The sequence below is a fragment of the Furipterus horrens genome, unplaced genomic scaffold, assembly GCF_987537825.1.
Source record: "Furipterus horrens unplaced genomic scaffold, mFurHor1.1.pri manual_scaffold_4, whole genome shotgun sequence".
Classification (NCBI taxonomy): Eukaryota; Metazoa; Chordata; class Mammalia; order Chiroptera; family Furipteridae; genus Furipterus; species Furipterus horrens.
The window spans coordinates 11060438-11081551 of record NW_028327174.1 but is presented as its reverse complement, the minus strand read 5'-3'; the positions used below and the strand labels follow the sequence as shown (position 1 = coordinate 11081551).

The 21114-nt window shown below is 48.3% G+C and overlaps 2 protein-coding genes across 2 annotated transcripts in view; one reads left to right on the top strand and one right to left on the bottom strand.

Moving 5' to 3' along the window:
• The window catches only part of SYN3 (synapsin III), a 364472-nt gene that overhangs the window by 185510 nt on the left and 157848 nt on the right, over nt 1–21114 (bottom strand). The window lies entirely within an intron of this gene.
• Nucleotides 13383–21114, top strand: part of TIMP3 (TIMP metallopeptidase inhibitor 3) — a 52098-nt gene continuing 44366 nt past the window's right edge. The window contains exon 1 of the mRNA XM_090272550.1: nt 13383–13756. Coding sequence (XP_090128676.1) covers nt 13636–13756 — 121 coding nt within the window. The 5' untranslated portion in view covers nt 13383–13635. The remainder of the gene's footprint in view (nt 13757–21114) is intronic.

Genomic DNA, 21114 nt, shown 5'->3' with positions numbered 1-21114 from the left:
TGCCTTAGTCAGGTCCCAGACGAAATTGTAGCTCTGGCCAACGTTTGACTGTGGCCTTGCAGAGGATCCAGCTAAGCCGTGCCTGGACTCCTGACTCACAGAAACCATGAGACAATAATGTGTGTTGTTTGAAGACACTAGGTGTGTGGTAATACTGTCACACAGCAATAGATCACTAATACAGTCAGCTAACCACAATGGTCCCTCTCCGCCACCCACCCTGCTTTGGAAATGCTCTAACTAACATTTCAGCGGTCTGCTCGGAACAGGAATCCTGGAATAGAACTGTGTACCGCAGTGGGTATCATTTGCACACTGCATGAGATGTGGCCATAAATAATGTCACTGCTTTTCTGCGTGGCGTGAGAGAATAAAAGCAGTTGTTCGTACAAGAGCAGGGCTTGAGCCCATACTGTGCTGTCGTGAGGCACAGGAGTCACTGTCCCCTCTGTGCCTGTCTTCTGAGGCAGACACACTCTCTGGCTCGAGGTATGATTACCTGGTACAGGTCATACCGACAATTCATTTCTTTTCCTCCCACACTCTTCCCGCTTTTCAAAGAGGAGGCAGAGGAAGAGAAAGGCCAGGCGGACTCACCTGTTACCATGGGCGTGGGGGTGGGCATGAGGGGCCATCCGGCACCGCTCCGCGCCACGGAGGGCTACGCAAGACCCCGCGGCTCCCAAGCAGCAGAGCCGGTTAGAGCTGCGTCTTCTGACACAGCGCTCTCTCCTCAAACTAAAACGTGCCATTTTCTTCCTTGTGAGCAGGAAGAGGTTGACACTGTGTGGTTGCAGGAGGGGCAAATGGACTTGTTTCTCCGAACCGCCATCTCCTCATCTGTAAAATGCGGCTGATAGTGCCTCCCTCACAGGGCGTCAGGCTGATGGGAGCATAGCTGTAAAGCGGTAGAAAAGTGTGTGCTCCCATTATTAGGTTCTCATGGGAGGACTTAACACTCTCACAACAGCCCACCAGGGGGATGCACGGCATGAGGAAAACATTTATTGAAAAACTAAACAGTGCTTGACATTTTCCCAGAAGGCATTTTCTCGGATTAAAAGGATCTAGGAGAACCCCCTGCCAGCCCCCACCCCAGGTCGCTCGGTCGTCTCTCCTCCACTGCGTTCACCACCCACTGAAAGGGTTCGTCTCTGCTCCACGTGGCCTGTCCGTCCCCACCGTGCCCACGTGAGGACAGGGGCTGCCTCTGTCTGACTTGCCGCACTATCTCAGTGCCCAGAACGGGGTCAGACCTGAGGCAGGTGCCCAGTCAATAAGGCGAACAAAAGACAGAGCCTGTCTTTTTTTCTTACGAGAACTGACCTTAAGAAGAAGGGGGAGAAGAAATCCTAGGAATTCAAACCACTTCCAAGGAAAGAAAAATGCAGCCTTCTAGCAAAACACGCTCCTAGTTACTCACTGTGCACCCCCGATGCCCCACGCACGGGACAAGCTCTCAACACGGGGCATCCCATTTAATGCTCACACCGGCCTTATGAGGTAAGCGCTCTCGGATGAGGAGGCCGAGGTCCAGAGAAGTGAAATCCTCCGCAGAGAAGTACCCAGGAGGAGGAAGCGTTGGGTTGGGATGAGGGACGAGCTGCTCCGCACTGTGAAAGCTGGGGGTGGCCTTGTGATTAGGGAACACGCAGTGTGGTATTCACGGCTGCAGCAGCAGCGTGCCTGCAGCTTACCCTTAAATAGGTGTGCGTGTGTGTGTGTGTGTGTGTGTGTGAGAGAAAGAGAGAGAGAGAGAACCCAAGAGACACAGAGACATAGATACGGAGAGACAGAAGACAGAGAAGGGGGAAGGGCAGGAGGAAAATGAAGGCAATGTAGTCACACATTAACATTTGGGCAATCTGGGTGAAAGGTGTCTGGTAATTTTTTGAGTTATTCTTGCAAGTTTTCTGTAAGTTGGAAATAAAACACTTTTTAAAATGCTGATGATGGGAAGAGGGGATACAGCTCGTGGCCTGGCGAGGAAGGACACAGATCCTGCTTGGCTAGGATAAGCCTGGAGAGTCGGGTGCGCAGGGGGCACTTCTGGGGCCCAGCGGTGGTCAGGCTGAGCAGGAGTGTTTATCAGGGAGGCAATGCAGGGACGCAGACAGGGCAGTCTGCCTGTCCTGGAGCCCTCTGAAGACTTTGAAAGTCAACTTTTAAACCCAGCTGCTTATTCCTCAAGTTCCCCACAGGAAGGCACACACAGGACCAGGGAGAACATCATTCCCCCCAGGAGTGGTTTCCCCTCTCGTGATCCAGGCAACATATCAGCCTCTCCATCTCGGGACAGAAAAGGGACACTGACATGTAGTTGTCCCCTAGGGAAGTGAAAGCAGACACCCTTTATACATTAAAAAAAAAAAAAAACAAATCCCACCCAGAGATGGTAATTAACTAGCATGCTGAGTATAAAGGGAGAAGCATTGAGGATTTATTTTAAATGCACTAGGAATCCACAGAGAGTTTTGAGCAGGAGAGTGATAGTATATGATTATTTTTCTTGAAATCAGATAATATATGTCACATTATTAGTGCAGGGCCTGGCACAAGGCAGGTATTTAATAAAAGAGAGCTTTCTCATTGTTTATCACTCCTAGGCATCACTACTAATCACCACAGACTTCCAGAAGGTGGGTGGTCTACGCATAGCTTCCCTCTAGAGGTGGTGCACCTGGATGCACCTGACTGAGGGTGAGGTGGGGAGCGGTGGGTGTTACGCCTGACAACTTTGACTTCCTCTCTCTTCCCCACCACCAGGGGAAATGCCAGCCACTTCTGCCAGGCCAAGGGGCAGTCAGGGTAGGATCACTGGGCTCCTCTCCAGCCAGCCCCAGCTCTGGGCCTCCTACCTGCCTTCACTTTCCTGTAAAAAATGCAAAGCATTCCAGCCATTTTAATTACTGGGCATTGCATAAGCCAGCAATCAGCTCATACAAAGGAACAACAGACCCCCAAAAATGACTTTTCAACATGCTTTCAGCCTCTCCCTCCTTTTTCTCTGCAATTAGCCTTCAATCACTGGCTCCCAGGCCAGGTATGTGCAAGCTCTTCTAGAGTTTGTTGATGTGACATCAAGATCTTCTTTTCTCTAAATATTTGAGGCAGAGGCAGTTTCAAATACCTTCAAGCAGTTTAAAAATTGCTGGCCACATTCCTCCTTGACATGCTAGCACTAGCAAAGGGGTTCCATGTTATACACACTGAGAACTTTTTATAAAACAGTTCAGTGTGTGGTGGGTCTATCTGGACACGTAGTTGGGGGATTTTAATTCCTGAAATTCCAAAATGATCTCTATATAAGGTACTCCCAAATGCGTGAACCCCAAACACAATACTCCAGTAATGCTTCAATGTGGAAAAGAATTTCTTCACAGTTTATAATGTGATTACAGAAGCCTCCTGTTTTTGAATTCTGGTTTCTCAGTAGTTTCTGACCTCTTCCTTCATTAACAATCTAATCTAATGGTTTGTTGAAGACCTACTGTGGGTCAGGCATTGTGCTAATAAGTGCTCAGAGAACTGTGCTAAGTGCTCAGAAAACTCCATTAGTTCACTTTCTAAAGAGGGAAAATGACATAGAAACTGACAATCCCAGCAGTGTGATGAACATCAAGGCAGAGATAATGTCTGATGGGTGGCACCCTGCTTGGGTGGAAGTGAAGAGGCTACTTGTAGATGATGCCCAACGATAACATTGTCTTAGTAATAACATTGACAGTGGCCGCTCATTGATGGCTGCTCTGTGCCAGGCGTTCTGCATCGTCTTGTTTATTTCTCACAACTCTGTGAGGTAGGCACTAGTGCTGTTTCTATTTCACAGATGAAAAAACCGAGACACAGAAAATTTACTCATCCAAGAGCACACAGCTAGGAAATGGTGAGCTGGTAAATATTTAACTAGCTCTCCAGGACAAAAAGTCCTGATTTGTAGCATCTGCCAAAAGCTGTTGTGTAAGTACTCCAGTCATGAGCAATTTTAAGTTCCAATGTGATGTCACTGAATGTAGATTTGCAAGCACACTGTTATATAATATTTCCACCATCTAGATGCAATAGCTGGAAATGACCACAAGAGAACAGACAAAAGTATAATGTAATAAAATAATAGGAAGTGATGAGTTTTAAGTATTTATTACCCTTGTTTTTAATATAATTTAATTAATTTTAAGTTTATATAATTGAATTTTTAATAATGGCTGTACTTAACAACTGACTAGCAGACTTTCAGAAAATTTATAAATGGGCTCTCACAAGCCAGTATGAGCTGGTTCTAGCATAGCACTGGGGCTTCCAGAACCTGACGCTCCACCCCCTTACTCTTCAGACAAACAAGGTAGCCAGGTGTGAGGAGGAAAGGCACTCCAGGCCTGCACGGCAGTGTAAAAGATTTAAGATGTACATATGAGAGAAGAGAACAACAATACCATTTAGTGTTTGCAAAATATTTTCAACCAATCACTGGAGAGCAGAGAGGTGTCAAAGAGCACAGAACTGGACTTTGAACTTCAAATTCTGGTTCTACCACTCCTAAACTGTATGATCTTGGCCAAATTACTGTAAACTGGACATGATGATACAGCCCCTAGATCATAGAGTTGTGAGCATTAAATAAATTTATACCTTCAAGTACATGGAACAGGGCCTGGCACGTAGTAAATGCTCAGTCGACGTTAGTTAGCTATTATGTAATCCTTGAAACTACCTCTGTGAGTTAGACGTTTGTGCTCATTTTGAGAATAAACTTAGAGAGACCATTAGACAGAGGATATGGGACTTGAACCAAGTGTTCTGATTCTAGCTTTTGTGCTCATCCCAAGGGATGGAAATCACACTGACTCCATTGAATGTCATTCTCCAGGAGGCTTGCTGATATACTCACTGCCCTAATCTGACTCATGTTCTCACACTCCTTGACTGGTGGGTGCAAGACTTTCTGGGCATGAAGGCCCACCTGGTGACAGACACTGAGCATCTGTCCCTTGAATCTGCAGGCTAGAAGGGTGATAAAGAGCATGAGTTCTTGAACCAGACTGCTCTGGTTTCAAATCCCAGCACAGCAGCATCCTGGCCATGTAATCTTGGCCAAATTACATAATATCTCTTTACCTTTGTTTCCATAGCCAAAGAAAAAAGAAATGGTGAGAGTAATCCCATCTATCTAACAGTGTTTGCTATAAGGATTAGTCTCAATTAATATGTGCAAACCACTCAGGAAAATGCCCAGCACCCTGTAGGCATTCTGTAAAAATGAGCTATTTCTATCACGTTTTTGTTTTCTTTGCCTCCTCCTTTTCTCCATCCCTCCTTTGGGTATTACTTACATGGTCCAAGGAGATGTGGGAATATGCTTTTCCTTAATAAACACAGATCAGACGCTACTTGAGGGCAGGGGCTGGTCTCATTCATTTCTGTACCTGTAGGGCCACACTCTGGTACACATATGTTCTCAGTAAGAATTTACTACATGCTAGGCACTGTGCCAAGTGCCTTATTCACCATACCTTGTTTGAGCCTCGTGAAGATCACACAGTTAAGGTATGAATCTCTCCTCCTTTTTATCATTAGACATCCGAGGCTCTGAGAGGTTAAGAAACTTGTTCAAGGTCACAAGAAAAAAAGTGAAGGATTGAATTCCAGATTTATTGACATCATAGGTCTCAGTCCCCACCCTCCTTGTCAGTCTGCCTTCCAGAATATTCCACTGGGAAGCTTTGAAAAATCATAAAATCCAGCCCCCTGGTTTCACATCTGAAGAAAGGGGGCTCATTGATTCATTCAATCAAGGTCACCCAGCTATTGTGTACGGCAGAATTGGGACAAAAACCTGGTAGATTGCCTCAGTCTCAGCCTTGACATTTCAGGAGGAAATGAAGCCATAGTCAATAGCTGTTAAAATATACTGATCAGTATTCTATCAGTTTGCCTCTGGTTTCTGGGCCCCTTCTTTGTAATACAAATGTAATTTTCTTGCGGCATCCACCCAAATTCTCAGGAAGGGAGGGCATACCCACACCTCCAGAAACTGCCTGCCAATGTAATTTCTCCTGCTTCTTCTCCCCTGCAAACCATGTGCACAACAAGAGACGCATCTCACTTGCCTGATGATCAGGCTCCCTGTGTCTCCCCGTGCTTGGCTTAATCATACAATGATCAAGAGCTCTCAGCAGTCCGTGGGACCCCAAAAGCCAAAGAGAAAAATCACCAGCACTTCAGACACCCCAAAGAACCTAAGGGTATAGTGAGTTCGTAGTCTCCAGAAAGAGCGCTGTTTTGGAAAGAGACCTCTGAGTCTCAACCATAGCTCAGCCACTTCCTCGGTGATAAGAAACTGGACATGAAATTTCACTTCTTTGAGTCTCAATTTTCTTTTCTCTCTCTCTTTATGTTTTGACATCTTTCATCCCCCCCCTCAACTTCTGGCAACCACTGATCTGTTCTCTGAAACTATGAGCGTGTTTTTATTTTTTTAAGCTTCCATATGTTAGTGAGAACTTATGGTATTTGTCTTTCTCTGTCTCACTTATTTCACTTAGCATAATTCCCTTGAGGTCCATCCATGTTGTTGAAAAGTAGCAAGATGTCATTCTTTTTTATGGCTGAATAATATTTCATTGTGTATCTATACCACAATTTCTTTTACTCATCAGCTGAGGGACATTTAGGCTCCTTCCTTATCTTGGCTATTATAAATAATGCTGCAGTGAACATAGGGATGCATATATCTTTTTGAGTTCATGTTTTCGCCTCAGTTTTCTTGACTGCAAAATGGGCATAAATAATAACTGTTTAGGGTTGTGAGCACTGGAGGAAATACTGTATTGAGAATGACTTGTACAGAGCTGGTGCTCAACTAATGTGAGTTCCCCTTCCTTTTTCTTGTCTTAGAAATCCTTTCCAGCTTATCATCCCAAGGTCAGTGAGCTTTCTAGGGAAGAGAGATGACTCCAGCTGAATCCTAAAAAAGAAAAGAATCCTGACAGATGAGATGGAGGGGAGTGGAGGATATATTGTTGGGGAGTGGATTCCAGGCAAAGAGAACAGTGTGATCAAAGCCTCAGAGGCAGGAAACTGATGGCTGGAACTTGAAGGGGGGGAGGCGGGAATGAGGACATAGGTTTGGGGAGATAAGCAAGGCCAGGCCTGCTGTTGCATAACTTCAGAGGTAGCCATCACATTGTATTCTATGTGAATGGTCCCCCTCTGTGGGGCCCTGGGACGAGCCAGATCACAGAGGGCCTTGCAAGCCTTTCTTTGGAGTGTGAGGCTTTGTTAAGCAAGCCATGGAGCAGAAATGAATTATTGGAAGCAAAGGACAGCATGGTTTCAGATTTATATTTGAAAAATTTTCCAGGAGCAGCAGTGCAAACCTTGAATTTAGTAGAGAAGGACTCTAGGCAGGGTGAGCAATCATGTGATTGTTGAAATTGTCAGGAAAGAATCTAAGGGGGCCTGATCCAAGCCAGACATCGTGGGAATGGGGAAGGGAGATGGTTGGAAGGTGAGTGGACTGAGACTCGACAGGACTTTGTGAATGACGGTGCCACTGGTGGGGACAGGCAACACTGCGGGGGAATGAGGAGAAAAGGCAGTGGGTTTGGAGCCTTTGGAGCCCGAGTGTAACTGTTCAGGGGGAAGCTGGATGTAGACTGGAGCTCAGTAGGACACTGCTGCTTGTAGTGCCTGTCCCAGCGCACGTGGCCCAGTGGTAGGTAGAACGGGGAGAAGGTGGTGTTAGCCAGGGAGAGGGTGGAGGCTAGAAGGGAAGGGAGCCAAGGACAGAAAATTGGGAAACACCTACATTTTAGTGACAGGAAGAGCCCGAAGAGTCTGCCAAGAAGACAGAGAAGGTGCCATTGGAGAGGAAGAAAGTGAAAGCCCAGAGCGGGGGTCTTGGCTGCCAAGTTTAAGGAAGGATGTGATGCGTGGCGTCAAAGGCTCTTTGGACCTCCCTGTAGTCCAGGACAAGTCAATTTCAGCTCCAGCAGGTTCCACAGAAAAGAGTTCGAGTGCTTGGCAGAAACAGGATCTCCAGCCCAGTCTGAATGGAGACCAACCATTGCTCCATCCCATTCCCTTCCTAAGCCACGAGGGCACCCATGTGCATCTGCCATGTGAAACAGCATTCACCCTTTAAAGAAACCACAAAGGAGCCACTCATTTTTAAAGGAAAAACACATGAACTTCACGGGCATAAGGAAGACATTAAGACAGGGTCAAGGAGGACATTCTCCCTCCACTTCATATTAGCCTTCGCAGAAATGATCAACTGAGCACACAGGCATTAAAGAAATTTTTTTTTAAAAAATAATCAAGAGCTGGAATAGTAACACTGTTTCCCATCTCCCACCACCCCAGAAAACACTGGGCACAACATGTCCGTGCTGTGCACATGTGTTTTCTGGTTTAAAATCTCCGGGAGTAGCTGGGGCTGGAAATAAATGTGAAGCAGCCAGAGACTCTTACTGAGGGGTCTTCCCTCCCAGGCAGAGCTGGGGGAGAACTAGGGCAAGAGACTCTGTGCAATTTTACTGCCACAAAATTGGCTCCAGATGGGAGCCAGGAAAGGTGTTTACTCCCTGCTGGTGCCAGACACAGAGAGAACCTGAAGTACCCACGATCCTGGGTTCCTAATTCCCCAGTGCTGGGCAGCAGCCCCACTGAGGGTCCGGCCTGGGCTCATGGTGATGGGTGGACCAGGTCTGTCTGTTGCTTGGGAAAGGCTATTTCAAATGTAATGACTTTCAGATGGACTGTGGGCTTGGGGGAAGGCATTGTGGCTAGGGGTCTGGAGAGGAAAAAGCAGAGGAGAAAAGAGGTGTTTCTCTATGGGGCAACAGAAACAATACATGTCTTGTCAGCGCCTTCTCCAGGTTTAATTTCCAGAGGCCAGCTCAGGAAGAGTGGGACCGTGGCATCCCCTGCTGTGTTCCCAGACGCCGGGTCCCCCCACAACCCGTGATTCACAAGTATTCTCTCTTCCCAAGAGCACGTCTCCCCCTCGGGTTGACGTGTGGCCAGCCTGAGGGTGGAGAAGGTGGGCAGCTGTGGACTCAGACGGGATGCTGACTGGGAGCTTTGTGGCTGTTGCAGACGGGAGGGGTTAGCTTCACCCACTCAGAGGCACCCGCACCCGCCTTTTCGGCGAGGCTGGCTGAGACCGCGCGCTGGGGGAACGGGTGCTCTCTGGCTCACAGCGCCCCCTAGCACTGGCCAGAGGGATGGGACTCAGCGAGCTCCACCTGCCCGCTCCGAATACTCCTGCGAAGGGCTGGTGGGGCCCGTCAGCTCCATTCACTTAACCAATTCTTGCCGACTTCTTGGTTACCAACACTTACTGGATCCCTGTCCTCAAAGGGCTTACGGTCCAGGAAGAGAAGCAGGCAGGTAAACAATCACATTACAGTCAGGTGAGTGGTGTGAGAGAAAGAAGGACAGGGTGCTGGGGGGGACCTAGGAGGGGGTTGATGGAGACTGGGGAGCCAAATTAGAAAAGGCTTCCTGGAGAAGGTGACGTTTAAGCTGCAACCTGACCACAGTATAAGAGTTCCATACATTTTGGATTAACTTATGGAGACAATAAAAGACATACTTTCTCATCTTGTAGTGCTTATGATCCAAGAGGCAAAACAAGGACGTACAATGGGACTATATGTCCCAATATTTGTTTTCAGGCTCTGTCTTGGAGGACAGATCAGAATAAGAACTCAGTAACTGTTGATTGAGAGACTGACAGATGTGCTTCAGCCTTGGGCACATTCGATCTGCCCCAAGCCTGTTTAAAGGGCAAGATCTGTCTTCCCTTCAGTAACATTCACCTTGTCCTTGAGGATTTATCCTGAAATCTTAGACTTTTCCAGCCAAGGGGCGTCTTGGAGACCACCAAGTTATCTTTCAGCTAATAAAAATGGAAACTGAGTCCTGGAGAGGTGAGGTAACTTGTCCAAACACACACATCTGTTCCTCTGCAGCAACTTTTGGAACAAACCTCAGATCTTTTGCTTTTTTAATTTTTTTTTATCCAAGCATCTCTTGTCCCCCAAAAGAAAGTTTTCATGTGTCCTTTGCAGCAATATGTTTGGAATGTTCTCAAAAGGCATTAGATAATAATTTGGAAAGGAAAAACATAAACACACAAGAGAGAAACATCTGAGAAGTGGAGAGCTGTATTCCTTCTAGATGGCCCACCCGGCTGTGTGGGGCAGAGGTAATGATTATCATCATAAGACAACTATTTGGTCAGTCAGGGCAGGTGAAATTCTTCACGTCGGTCACTGTACAAAGACCCTGAAGCAAATTCATCTCCAGATCTGAAATGCAGATCCAGGACTGTGAGTGGCTGGGGTTTCTATGACGAGGGTGCAAACATCAGGTCATGTGCTGTTGCACAATCTTGGCTCTGCCACTAGCTGACCACAAGATGTTGGGAAAATTCCTTCACCTGTCTGAACACTATTTTTCCCACTGATAGAAAGAGGATGGGACCTGTAAATGTCTGTGAGAAGTTTCCCAGAGATCCCAGCCTTCTGTAACTTGATATGAAGTGGGTTGGTGGTCATGGGGTCACCTTTCCTAGAAAAGTTCCAGAAAAGGAAATACCAGGTCAGCCTGGTAGGTTTGAAGGCAGGCCAGATGCATTTTGAAACTTCTTCAGTTCTTCCAAGGTTTATAAGTTTATCATTGTTCTTAGCTGTCAAGAAAAAGTGGGAGAGCCAGAATCTTCATCCTTACCATTAGTCCCAGTTCCACTCCATCTACCTTATAAAGTGGCCTTGAAAAAGCAATTCTTACATATTAGGTCCATGGACATTATGACATCTGGATGGATGGCTGTGAGGTCTGCTTGCTGGAGGGGCTAACCCTGGCAGAAGGGCTCCCCTGCACACAGATTTATGGAGATTGCTCCCCTTTTCCTTAAGATGAGGACTAAGCTGACCTCACATGGGTGGGCACAGGGAAGTCTGCTCAGGTTAGACATTAGGGAGAACTTCCCAACTGAAAGGGAAGATGAACTCCAAAGATGTTGCATGGACTAGTTTATGACAGGGAGTAAGAGGAACTAAACCAAAAGATAATTTCATTATCGTTCAGCTGGAAAAACACTCAGATTACTCCTGTGCTTACGTAATTAAGGAGCTGCCATAATTGAATGCTTCAGATGCTTTCTCTAAGGGACCTGCTGCTAACAGTTCAGCAAAAGTTATCGGCCTTGTACTCATATTCTAGGCAAGACTTCCCCTGGAGAAAACATTAGCATTTGGGACAAAACCGTAATGTGAAAAGAAAAAAGAGAAGAGAGGGCCTCTATCCTTCACATAAGATGCTTATCCAAAGTGGATTTGGTCTAGAAAGGCTTATAAAACCTTCCACATGACTGGCGCGGTGCAGGAATAAGTGAAGCTCCCAAATCCCACCAAGTATGCCCTCGTTCAGCCTTGATGCCTGGAGGGGTTCGCTGCTCAAGACTCAATGGACTGCTGGCCACACTGACACCCTAGTCTCCTGGGACCCTGTTTTGTGCCGAGGACTAAAAAGCAGTGGGGCCAAATATCTGAGGCTTCAAGGTGTTTCTAGTGTGGTTGGGGAAATCATACAACCATATCCCAGGAAACCATGGGCAAAGCGCAGAAGTAAACATCAAGAGAGGGAGTTGAGCTGGGAAGGCTCTTAAAAGCTGGGAGAACAAGGCAGAGAAACGTGAAAACTAGACCCCTTTCCTTATAGCTAAGAATTTTAAGGGATGAAAAGGAATTTAAAAAATGTTCTTGGAAATACCATTTCCAACGACATTTTCTGCTCTGTCATCGCGATGTCACTTCTCTGAGGGATAAAGGCGTTTCTGAGAAAGAGGTTGAACTTGCATTTCTGAGCGGTGTCTTCAGTCCTTATTGTGCCCTAGACGTCTGGTATTTCTGAACGGGATGAACTGGCAGAGAGAGGACGAGAGGCACCAGAGTAAGAGGACACTGGCACAGTTACAGCTAACTGCTGCTACAGTCCGGAGCAATAAACCTCTCTCTAAAGGTGGCAACGAGTGACCTGGGTTCCTGGCTGCTGGCCAAGCTCTGTCACCTTTCTGCGCCAGTTTCCTTGTCTGGAAAACGTGACTAAAACTTGGTGTTCTCCCTAGATTGTGAGGTATAATGAGATGGGGTATGCAAAATATAGGACAGAATGAAGATGTTTCTTGATAATGAGAGTCCTAGTATTTGTTATTAGCAATTAGTCATTACAGTTCATAATTTAAGACACTGGATAGTCCTCCGGGATCTGGTTTTACCCCAGTTTTGGATCAGTTCACCCTCAAATTCCTTGCTGAAGGGTGGAGACCTGTCTGCCCGGGTGGGGTTACCATTTCCTCTTGCCCTTTCTACTCTGTTTTTCCAATAAGCTCTGGGCCTCGCACTTGCTGGTCTCCCTGACCGGCGTCCTCTCCTCCCCGATTCTCACACAGCTGAGCCTTCTTGTTCACATCTCAGCGTGGATGTCACCTCCTCGGAGAGGGTTTTCTCTTGCTAGCCCACAGGGAGCAGCGCCCTCCGCAGTCACTTCTAACCCATTACTCTGTTTTGTTTTCTTCACGGCACTGTCGCCATAGACAACTACCCTATGTACTCATGGATTTACCCATGTATTACCTGCAAGTTCCATGGGAACAATAACTTTGTTTGGCCGAACCCCAACGTCCAGAACAGCGTTTTTTGAATGACTTCACAATTTACTCCGCAGAACCGACCTTCTACGAGCGCTCGCTCCTAAAGGCAGACGGCTTCCTCATACCCAAGGAAGTCAGGGGTCGAGGTGGGCGGGGGGGTTAGGGGGGGTGGGAGCGGGGTGGGGTGGAGACCGTGGGTCATCTGTCTGGTTTCTCCCCCTCTGACTCTGCTGTTTCCAAAGGAGATGGAGAGGTAGTCTTTTTCTTAGCCTTTCGTCCAGATGCAGCCAAGGTCTCCGGGGCCAGGACTGCCTCTGACCAGGGGAGGGGTTGGTGCTGGGGTGGGTAGTAGTTGATTCCGGTTTGGGTCAGAAGTGCCGAGAGGGTGGGGTGGCCGTGTGGCAAAGGTGGGGACGAGAGGGACGAGAGGGGCTCGCGGGCGCTGCCCTGCGGGCTCCTCCGCCAGCGCGGGTCGGAGGCGCGTCCGATTTCCTCACGTGCCCTTAGCCGCATTATTCCCTATAAGGATCCGAAGCGTCCCGGGTGGCCCCGCCCCGTCGCCCCTCGCCCCCGGCCCCGCTCCCTTTTTGGAGGGCCGATGAGGTAATGCGGCTCCGCGATTGGTCGGAGGGGCGGGGCCCCGGGAGGGGGTGCCGTGGGTACCGCGCTATAATTCTCGGCCGCCCGGGAGCAGCGCAGAGCGGACAGCCGGCGGGCTCTCAGACGGCTTCACTAGCGCCTGTCCCAGCTCCAGCTCCTTGACTCGAAGACACCGCCGGCCCGCAGAGCCGTGCGCCAGCGCCGAGGCAGCCTCGCCGCACCCCATCCCGTCCTTTTGGGCTCTCGGAGGGCAGCGCGCCCGAGGTCAGAGCTGCCCCGTACGGTCGGGTGGACGATCTCCGGCTGCAGCAGCCCCGCCGGCGGCGGCGCGCACGGCAACTTTGGAGAGGCGAGCAGTAGCCCCAGCAGCGGCAATGACTCCCTGGCTCGGGCTCGTCGTGCTCCTGAGCAGCTGGAGCCTGGGATACTGGGGCGCTGAGGCGTGCACATGCTCGCCCAGCCACCCCCAGGACGCCTTCTGCAACTCTGACATAGGTAAGCGCTCCGGTGTCCCCGCGGGAGACCCCGCTGTAGTGCCCGCTCGCGCGCTGCAGCCCGGACTGGGACGCCGCTCCCGGCTCGCTGCGCGGGGTGGCATGGCGAACCGCGCTCCACTGCTCCTGCCTGGGCTTGGGGCGGGGGCTCTGATATAGCCGAGGGGGAGATGCCCTGCAGAGAGATCCCACAGTGGCTAAATGAACCCTTTACAGCCTTTGCCCTCCTTTTAGGGTATGAGGTTCCTGTCGGTCCTTTTGACATCTGGTAAAATTCCCTTTTCACGATGGCGGGAGGGAAGGGTTCCTAAAACTTGGAATGCCAACAAAACTGCTGGGATGTTAAATAGTTTTTTAAAAAGTTGCTAGCCATGTGCACAAAGTTGCAGGAGAAACTTGAAGTTTTCTGAGTTTGGATCATCTGTGCCCAAGAAGTTCCCTCTTTTCATTGAGACCCAACCCAGCCTTGAGTTTCTCAGGCAAGTGCTAATGGAGCCTCTCGGACTGCCAAATGTGGGTGGATTTAAGGGGGAGAACGAGAAGAAAGCGGTGGGGCTGACCCTCCCCTGTAGGAACTGCGTTTGAGAGTGTTGATAGCGAGCAGGAGGTGGCGTGTGTGAGGGATCACTTATCACATAGCTGTGAGAATTCACAGGAACGCTATTCTTTTTTCTTCTTCTTGAATGTGTGTGAGGAGGGGGAGAAGGAGCAGTGGAAAATAGATTTGTCACCAAAAGAACAAAGATGCCACAGGTCACACAGCATGGTGACAGTTCCAGACTGGACTTGTGCCTTGATTAGAGAGACTCAGTACAAAGTAGAACGAGCGTTATCGAGGGCCTGAGAGTGTCGTGGGAGAGCTCGGACACTTGTTTGCATGGCGAGAGGTAGAGTGGCAGCTGGAGCACATCGCTCCTCTCCTTTCCAGCTCATAAAGCATGCAGGTCCCGTGGCCTCTGCTGTGTGTGCGTGTGTATGCATGTGTATGTGTGTGCACACGCATGTGTATGTGTGTGCACGTGTGTGCATGTGCGCGTGTGTGTGTGTGTGCAGGCTGGGGTTGGGGCGGGACGCTGTCTAGCTGCTCTGCTCAGTCGATTCAGAGGTGAAGAATGGAGTATGTGTGTCTTAAGTACAGTCATAAAGGGGAAGGAAATTTTCCACTAGGTCCTGGGTGAGGGCCTCCACAAGTGTGCTAGAGGGGAGGAGGGGGAGGAGGCAGGAGCCTGGCAGGGGAGGCAGCTGAGGTTGGGAGGGGCGTTCCTGGGGGAGGAGGGGCTGGTCTAATCTAGGAGAAGTTAGGGAGGTGGCTGTGGTGACCAGGTCAGTCCGCTTAGCAACCCCTGGTGTTTGTGTGGCCTGGGGTCACCCTTGTTAGAGGTCACCCTTTCCTCCCCGGGGAGCACCTGGCTGGCCCTGGGTTTGTGGATTGCCGGGAAGGATTCTTCTCAGCTATCTGAGGCCTGGGAGGTTTTCTCCTTTCTCTGTCTGACCCCACCCAAATTCCACTTGGCCCGTCGCTTCTCACCCTGTAGGTACAGTCCTACCTGAGCAGTGTTGGGAGCTGCTGGTGCTGCTGGTTTCTGGTCTTGCTCAGTGAGGAGCACACATGGGGGCCAGGCACCCGACAGGTGGAGTCAGGGCGTCCTCTTTTGCTCGACAGTGGCTCTGTGTGTGTTTCTTTAGACCTTCTGGTATGTGGGGAGAGGGAGACCTCATGCCTCCTTCCTGCTCCCGCCCTTGGCCTTTGGGTTTCCACCCTGCAAGTGGACCAGGGAACAGTGGAAACAGAAGCAAGGAAACCCCACTTCCAAATGGGGGTACTGTGTGGCTCTGTTTACTCTTAGGTTTCCTGCTGTGGGTCTGGGCTGATGCAGAAAGTTCCTTGTGATTTCTCTGGTTCATTCAAGAACTACCCCGCCCTGCCCCCAATAAACTGCCCAGAGAAAAGCTAAGTTACCAGGAAGTACCCAAAGACCAGAACATTGCGGTAGCAAAACTAAAAAAAGAAACAAAAAAAATCTTCGATACGCTGGCCCCGATCCGAAACTGTCCTGCCTTGGTTTGGTGCACTGCACTGGTGGCAGCGATGAGATAATGCTTTTAAAAATGGGAGGTGTGGATGTGGGCTGCTTGCTTGTTGACCTCTGCTGCCTTACAGTACCCTGCTGGCATCCAGTAGGGGGCTCTCAGTTTTCCTAGTCACGGCCTTCCTAGTTTTCAGCCTGCGTAGAAGACTGCCTGTTCTCTCCTTGAAGGATATGTATAGCCGCTCCCCATTCCCCTTGACCCCTATGAACCCACCGATCAACGTTGTAACTCATTAAAGAGGCACAAGCCAGCCCACCAGCTCCTTCTCTTCCAGAACCTTCTTGGCTCTTTTCTTTCTCTTTGTGGCCTGGTGCCATGTTGCTGGGCAAAGGGCAGGGCATGCCTGGTTCAGCCCTCTTTAAAGAACCCCCCACCATGGTCTTCCCTCTCCTTTCTCCTCATCCACAGGTGTCTCTTTTTGCCTTTCTCCCCCGGAGCCCTGGGGATTGGCACAGTCTTCTGGGTGAGGAGGAGTTCAAAGGTGTTTCTATGGCAACTCCAGGCCCTGCACCTTAGTGGAGTGTTTAGGAGAAGAGTAAAACTACATGCTAGCATATAAAACACACTGTGGGGGAAAGAAAAGGACTTGGCAGCAGCCAGGATGTCTGCGGCCCCCTCCCCACTGGTCTTGCCCTTGAAACTTCTGATGAAACCTTGACTCTGGAGGAGGGGAGGGAGGGGGCTGAGAATGAAGAAGGCAGCCTTGGCCGGGTAGATCCTGCTCTGGCAGCTCTGTTCAGCTCAGGAAGGGTGGGCAGTGTACATGTGTGTGGAGGGAGGGGGGGCGTTTCTGTCGGGGAGGGGATAGTAGAGAGAGAGTTTGGCTTCAGAATGCAGAGCCCTTCTCTCTGCTGCCCCAACCCCCACACAGAGGAATGGGGTTGCGGGATGGAGTGTTGGGGGGCCTGCCCCCCGAGCCTGTTGGGAACTGGAGAGGGGGGCTCGGCTCGGAGGTCCACTGCCAGTCCTGGAGGATGGTCCCTGCATATCTCGGAGTTGTTTTGACAGGGACCAGTGCCAACGGATTCTTTCGGTATCAGATCTGAAGTTGTGGTTTTAGCAAAGAAGCCATTTTCAAAGAAGCCAGATCCATCCCCTCTCACTATCACACACAATGACACGCCATGCTGGGCTTTGTGACTTAAGGAGAAAAAGAAGGATCAGACTTCAGAGAGGAGCCAGCCACGTGGGGAGGGAACCTGGGCTGTCCGACATCTTGGAAACTGTGGAGAGAGGAAAGCTGCTGTCTGCCGGGTGAGGGAAGGGGCCACTCTCAGATGCCTGCAGGGCACAGGCGCTTCGTAGCAAGCTGAAGAGGAGGGGTTCTACCCATTTTCTTCAGATGGAAAACACTGAGGCAGAGAGAGGTGGGGCTTGCCCGAGGTCACCCAGCTACTAAATAAGGCCAAATGCATTGTTAGTTATGCTATTCTTCAGCGACTCTCCAACTTCCATTTACCCTTGACGTTCTAAATCAGATGACCCCTCCCAGGACCAAGGTGGAATGGACATTTGAAGAATGCTTTACTTATTGATTTGCGAAGTTTTTAGAAGTATGAAGATAAACCAAATGGCCAGTCATTTTCATCAAACATCATCTTATAGAAGGGAGAACTTACTATATCAGGGTATAAGTAGAAAAAAATGAAGGACATTTTCTGATGTTCTTTGGCTAATTAGAACTGGAAGAGGCCCTCAAAATCACCAAGTCAAAGTAAAAAAAATTACTCAGTTTGCCTCGCTGAGGCACAGGGAGAAGTGGAGCTATCAGAGATGAGACATTCGGGCTTCAGTACTCTTCCTTTCTAGGTGGGGAAGAGCTGGGGCTGCCCAGGATGAGTGTCCAGTCTATGCAGATGGCCAGTGTTGTGGATGGAAAACCAGAGAGAGATTCAGGAGACTGGGTCCCAGCTGACCGGAGAAGGTGTCCCTCCCACCTCTCTGTGCCCCTTTCACAATCCCTAGATAGATAAGGCTGGAAGAGTGGCCACAGAAGTGGCCTGGGCGGAGGGACTTCTGTGTGTTTTGCAGGAACAGCAGGAACTATTCAGCTCCACTGCTGAACAGCACATTCCAACAGGTTCACTAACGAAAAACAAAAACAACACAATTCTCCACTGCATTTGGTTTCTACCATTCCAGCCAGTATGGGCAAGGAGGCCCCCTCTTCGGGCCTTTGTCCTAGTCACTCCTGGGTGGCCTGGAGAGGCAGTGCGGGGAGGTGAAGAGGCCATGGGGCACAGAGCTGGACTGAAATCCTCCAGGGCTTGATGGCTGTGTGAGCTTAGGCATCTCACTGCATGTCCTTAAACTTCAGCTTCCTCATTTATAAAAGAGGAATAATAACCTGTGCTAACCCAGCCCTTCAATTTGTATCCACGTTTTAAAGTTACAAGCATTACGTGAACACATTCTATGTCCACGTGTGTGTATGTCTGTCTGTATCTATCTAAAACAGATAAAGTCCTTTTTGATCACTTCCTCTGATTCTAGCTCCTTCTCCAGACCCTTTCCTCCCTGTGCACTTACACACATAGGTACATACAGAAAATTAGAACAGCGTTCCCCCTTGGAAACACGAAGAGTAGAACCCTATAAAGAGTGAAATACAACATGTAGCATTCCGCTTTCTTTCATTGGACAATGTGTATTAGAGATTGGTTATAATTTAAAATAACTAAGTATGGAATAATTATTGTGTGCTAGGCACCATTCTCATTTAATTCAACAGTCCTCTGAGGCAAGTGTGCTATTATCATCTCCATTTCACAGATGAGGACATTGAGGCTTAGAAAAATTAGGTAACTTCTTGAAAGTTATAGCAGAACCCGTATTTAACCCCCCCAAATATAAGCAACTACTATGCTATATATTACATTACATTACTTTATATGTCATATTATACTATACCTATTATTGCATGCTATTATATTACTATAATAATATAATATAATAGCCCCATAGATATATTTATATATTTATCGAGCCACTCACCGACTGATAGATACCTAGGCTTCTAAGAGCTTTTCATGTGTACAAAGAGCACTGCAATGGTCATTGCACAATCCTCTCATTCACGGGCACAAATATATTTCTATGACAAACATACAGTTTGTATTATTGGACAAAAGGTATGTGCATTTTAGATTTTAGTAGTTTCTGCAAATTTGCCCTCAAGAATGGCTGTGTCCTTTTCATATGGAAGACACTATGGAGGGTCCACAAAAAAATTCAAAATGGAACTGCCTTATAGCCCAGCGATTTCACTCCTGGGTTTATTTCTGAAGACACCCAAAACACCAATTCAAAAGAGTATATGCACCCCTCTGTTCATTGCAGCGTTGTTTACAATAGTCAATATCCGGAAGCAGCCCAAGTGCCCATAAATAGAGGAGTGGATTAAAAAAAGCTGTGGTCAAATATACATGGAATATTACTCAGCCGTAAAAAAGAATGAAACCTTACCATTTGTGACAGCATGGATGGACCTAGGGGATATTATGCTCAGTGACACAAGTCAGGGAGAGACAAATACTGTATACTGTATGATTTCACTTATCTAAGGAACAACATAAATAGCAAACAAAATTGAAACAGACTCACAGATACAGAGAACAGATGGAGCGTTGCCAGAGGGGAGGAGGGTTGGGGGGATGGGTGGAAAAGGTGAAGATCAGGTAGTTACAGAATAGTCATGAGGTTGTAAAGTACAGCACAGGGAATGGAGTCAATAATATTGTACTGTAAGAACTATGTGGCGCCAGGTGGGTTCTGGAAATACTGGGGGGAGCACTTTGTGAATTGTATGATTGTCTGACTACTATACTATATACCTGAAACTAATTTAAAGTAATATTAAACATAAACTGTAATAAAATTTTTTAAAAAGTTTTTTTTGGATGTGCAACATGAAGGGATGGAGGAACTGTTATAGCCTTATGTAATACTTTCATGCTTCTTCCAAACGGGAAAATTGTTCTTTCTAGTTTTTTTTTTCTTTTTTAACTTATTTCTTTGTTCCTTTGAAAGTGAGCAAACTTAGGGACACTTAGACCAAGTTGATGGAAGCATTTTTATAGGGAGAGAGGGGTTTACACACCATGAAAGCCATGGCCCCTGGCCTGATGCCGTTGGAGTAATTCAGGTGAAGTTGGTTTTATTCTTTTGCTTTCATAACAAGCAAGGGGCCTCTCATTACATTAATTTGTTTGACTTTGGGGCTTCACAGGAACCCAGGTTCAAGCATATGTGGCTATATTTTGAAGACATATATACAGGGCTTTTGTTTTGTTTTGATTTTTGTTTTCTAATTAAAGGTATCTCCTAGTTGACTGGCTTTGGCCAGGCCCTTTGCCCCTGTCCTCCCCTTGTCATTGCTTGGGTGGGAGTGGTGGATGGCCATGGAGATGGACTTTAGAGAGGGACACAGGGTGGGTCTCAGCCCAGAGTGACACTGGGGCTTGTTAGTCATTGTGGCAGCTGGAAGGGCTAATTTTAGAGAGACTTCCAGTGTCCTGATTAAAACTCTTCAGGTGTCACGGCTCTTCAGGGCGAGTCTGGCCTTGCCCACCTCCCCCTCATCCTCTCCTCACGGCCCTTCAGGCTCCAGCTGTTCATCTTCTCTCTCTGTGTCTTGGCTTGTGCCCTCCCTCTGGTTCTAAAAACCCTTTATTAACTTCTCATTCTGCAGGTCTCACATGGTCCCATTTCCCTGCCTACCCTTGGCATTGGTGCAGAACAGTCACACCTTGCCCGAATTTTAAACGTTTAAAAACACCATCTTTAGCAAAAACCAAATTCTCCAAAGCTGCATGGGAAATTCCAAGAGAGAGTCACTTTTGCGCTGGGTGAAACCTAAGGGCTGTGCACTACCCGAAGGGCTGACTCTAAGCCCTCTGAGAGGGGAGGCAACTTCTATTCTGTCTGTGTTACTTGGTAAGTCCAGTCCCATCTTCTGGACATGATATTCCACCTTCCTTCCAGAGGGGGAAAAAACATGGCGATTTCTAAATGCCACTCCAGTGGGGGAGTCACCAAAAATGACAGTCACCTTGCATTAAGATGCACTTAGTATATGCCAGGCACTGTACCAAACTCCTGATTTGCATACCAGTCACCCTGTGAGGCTAGAGAGGTGAACTTGCCAGTCCAAGGTCACAGCTAAGAAACAGGAGCCAGAACCTACACTTGCGAGTCAGCCTCCCAAATTTGCATTCTGAATCCGTCTCTGGTCCAGACCAAGAGCTAGGATTCTTTGAATTTGGGGAG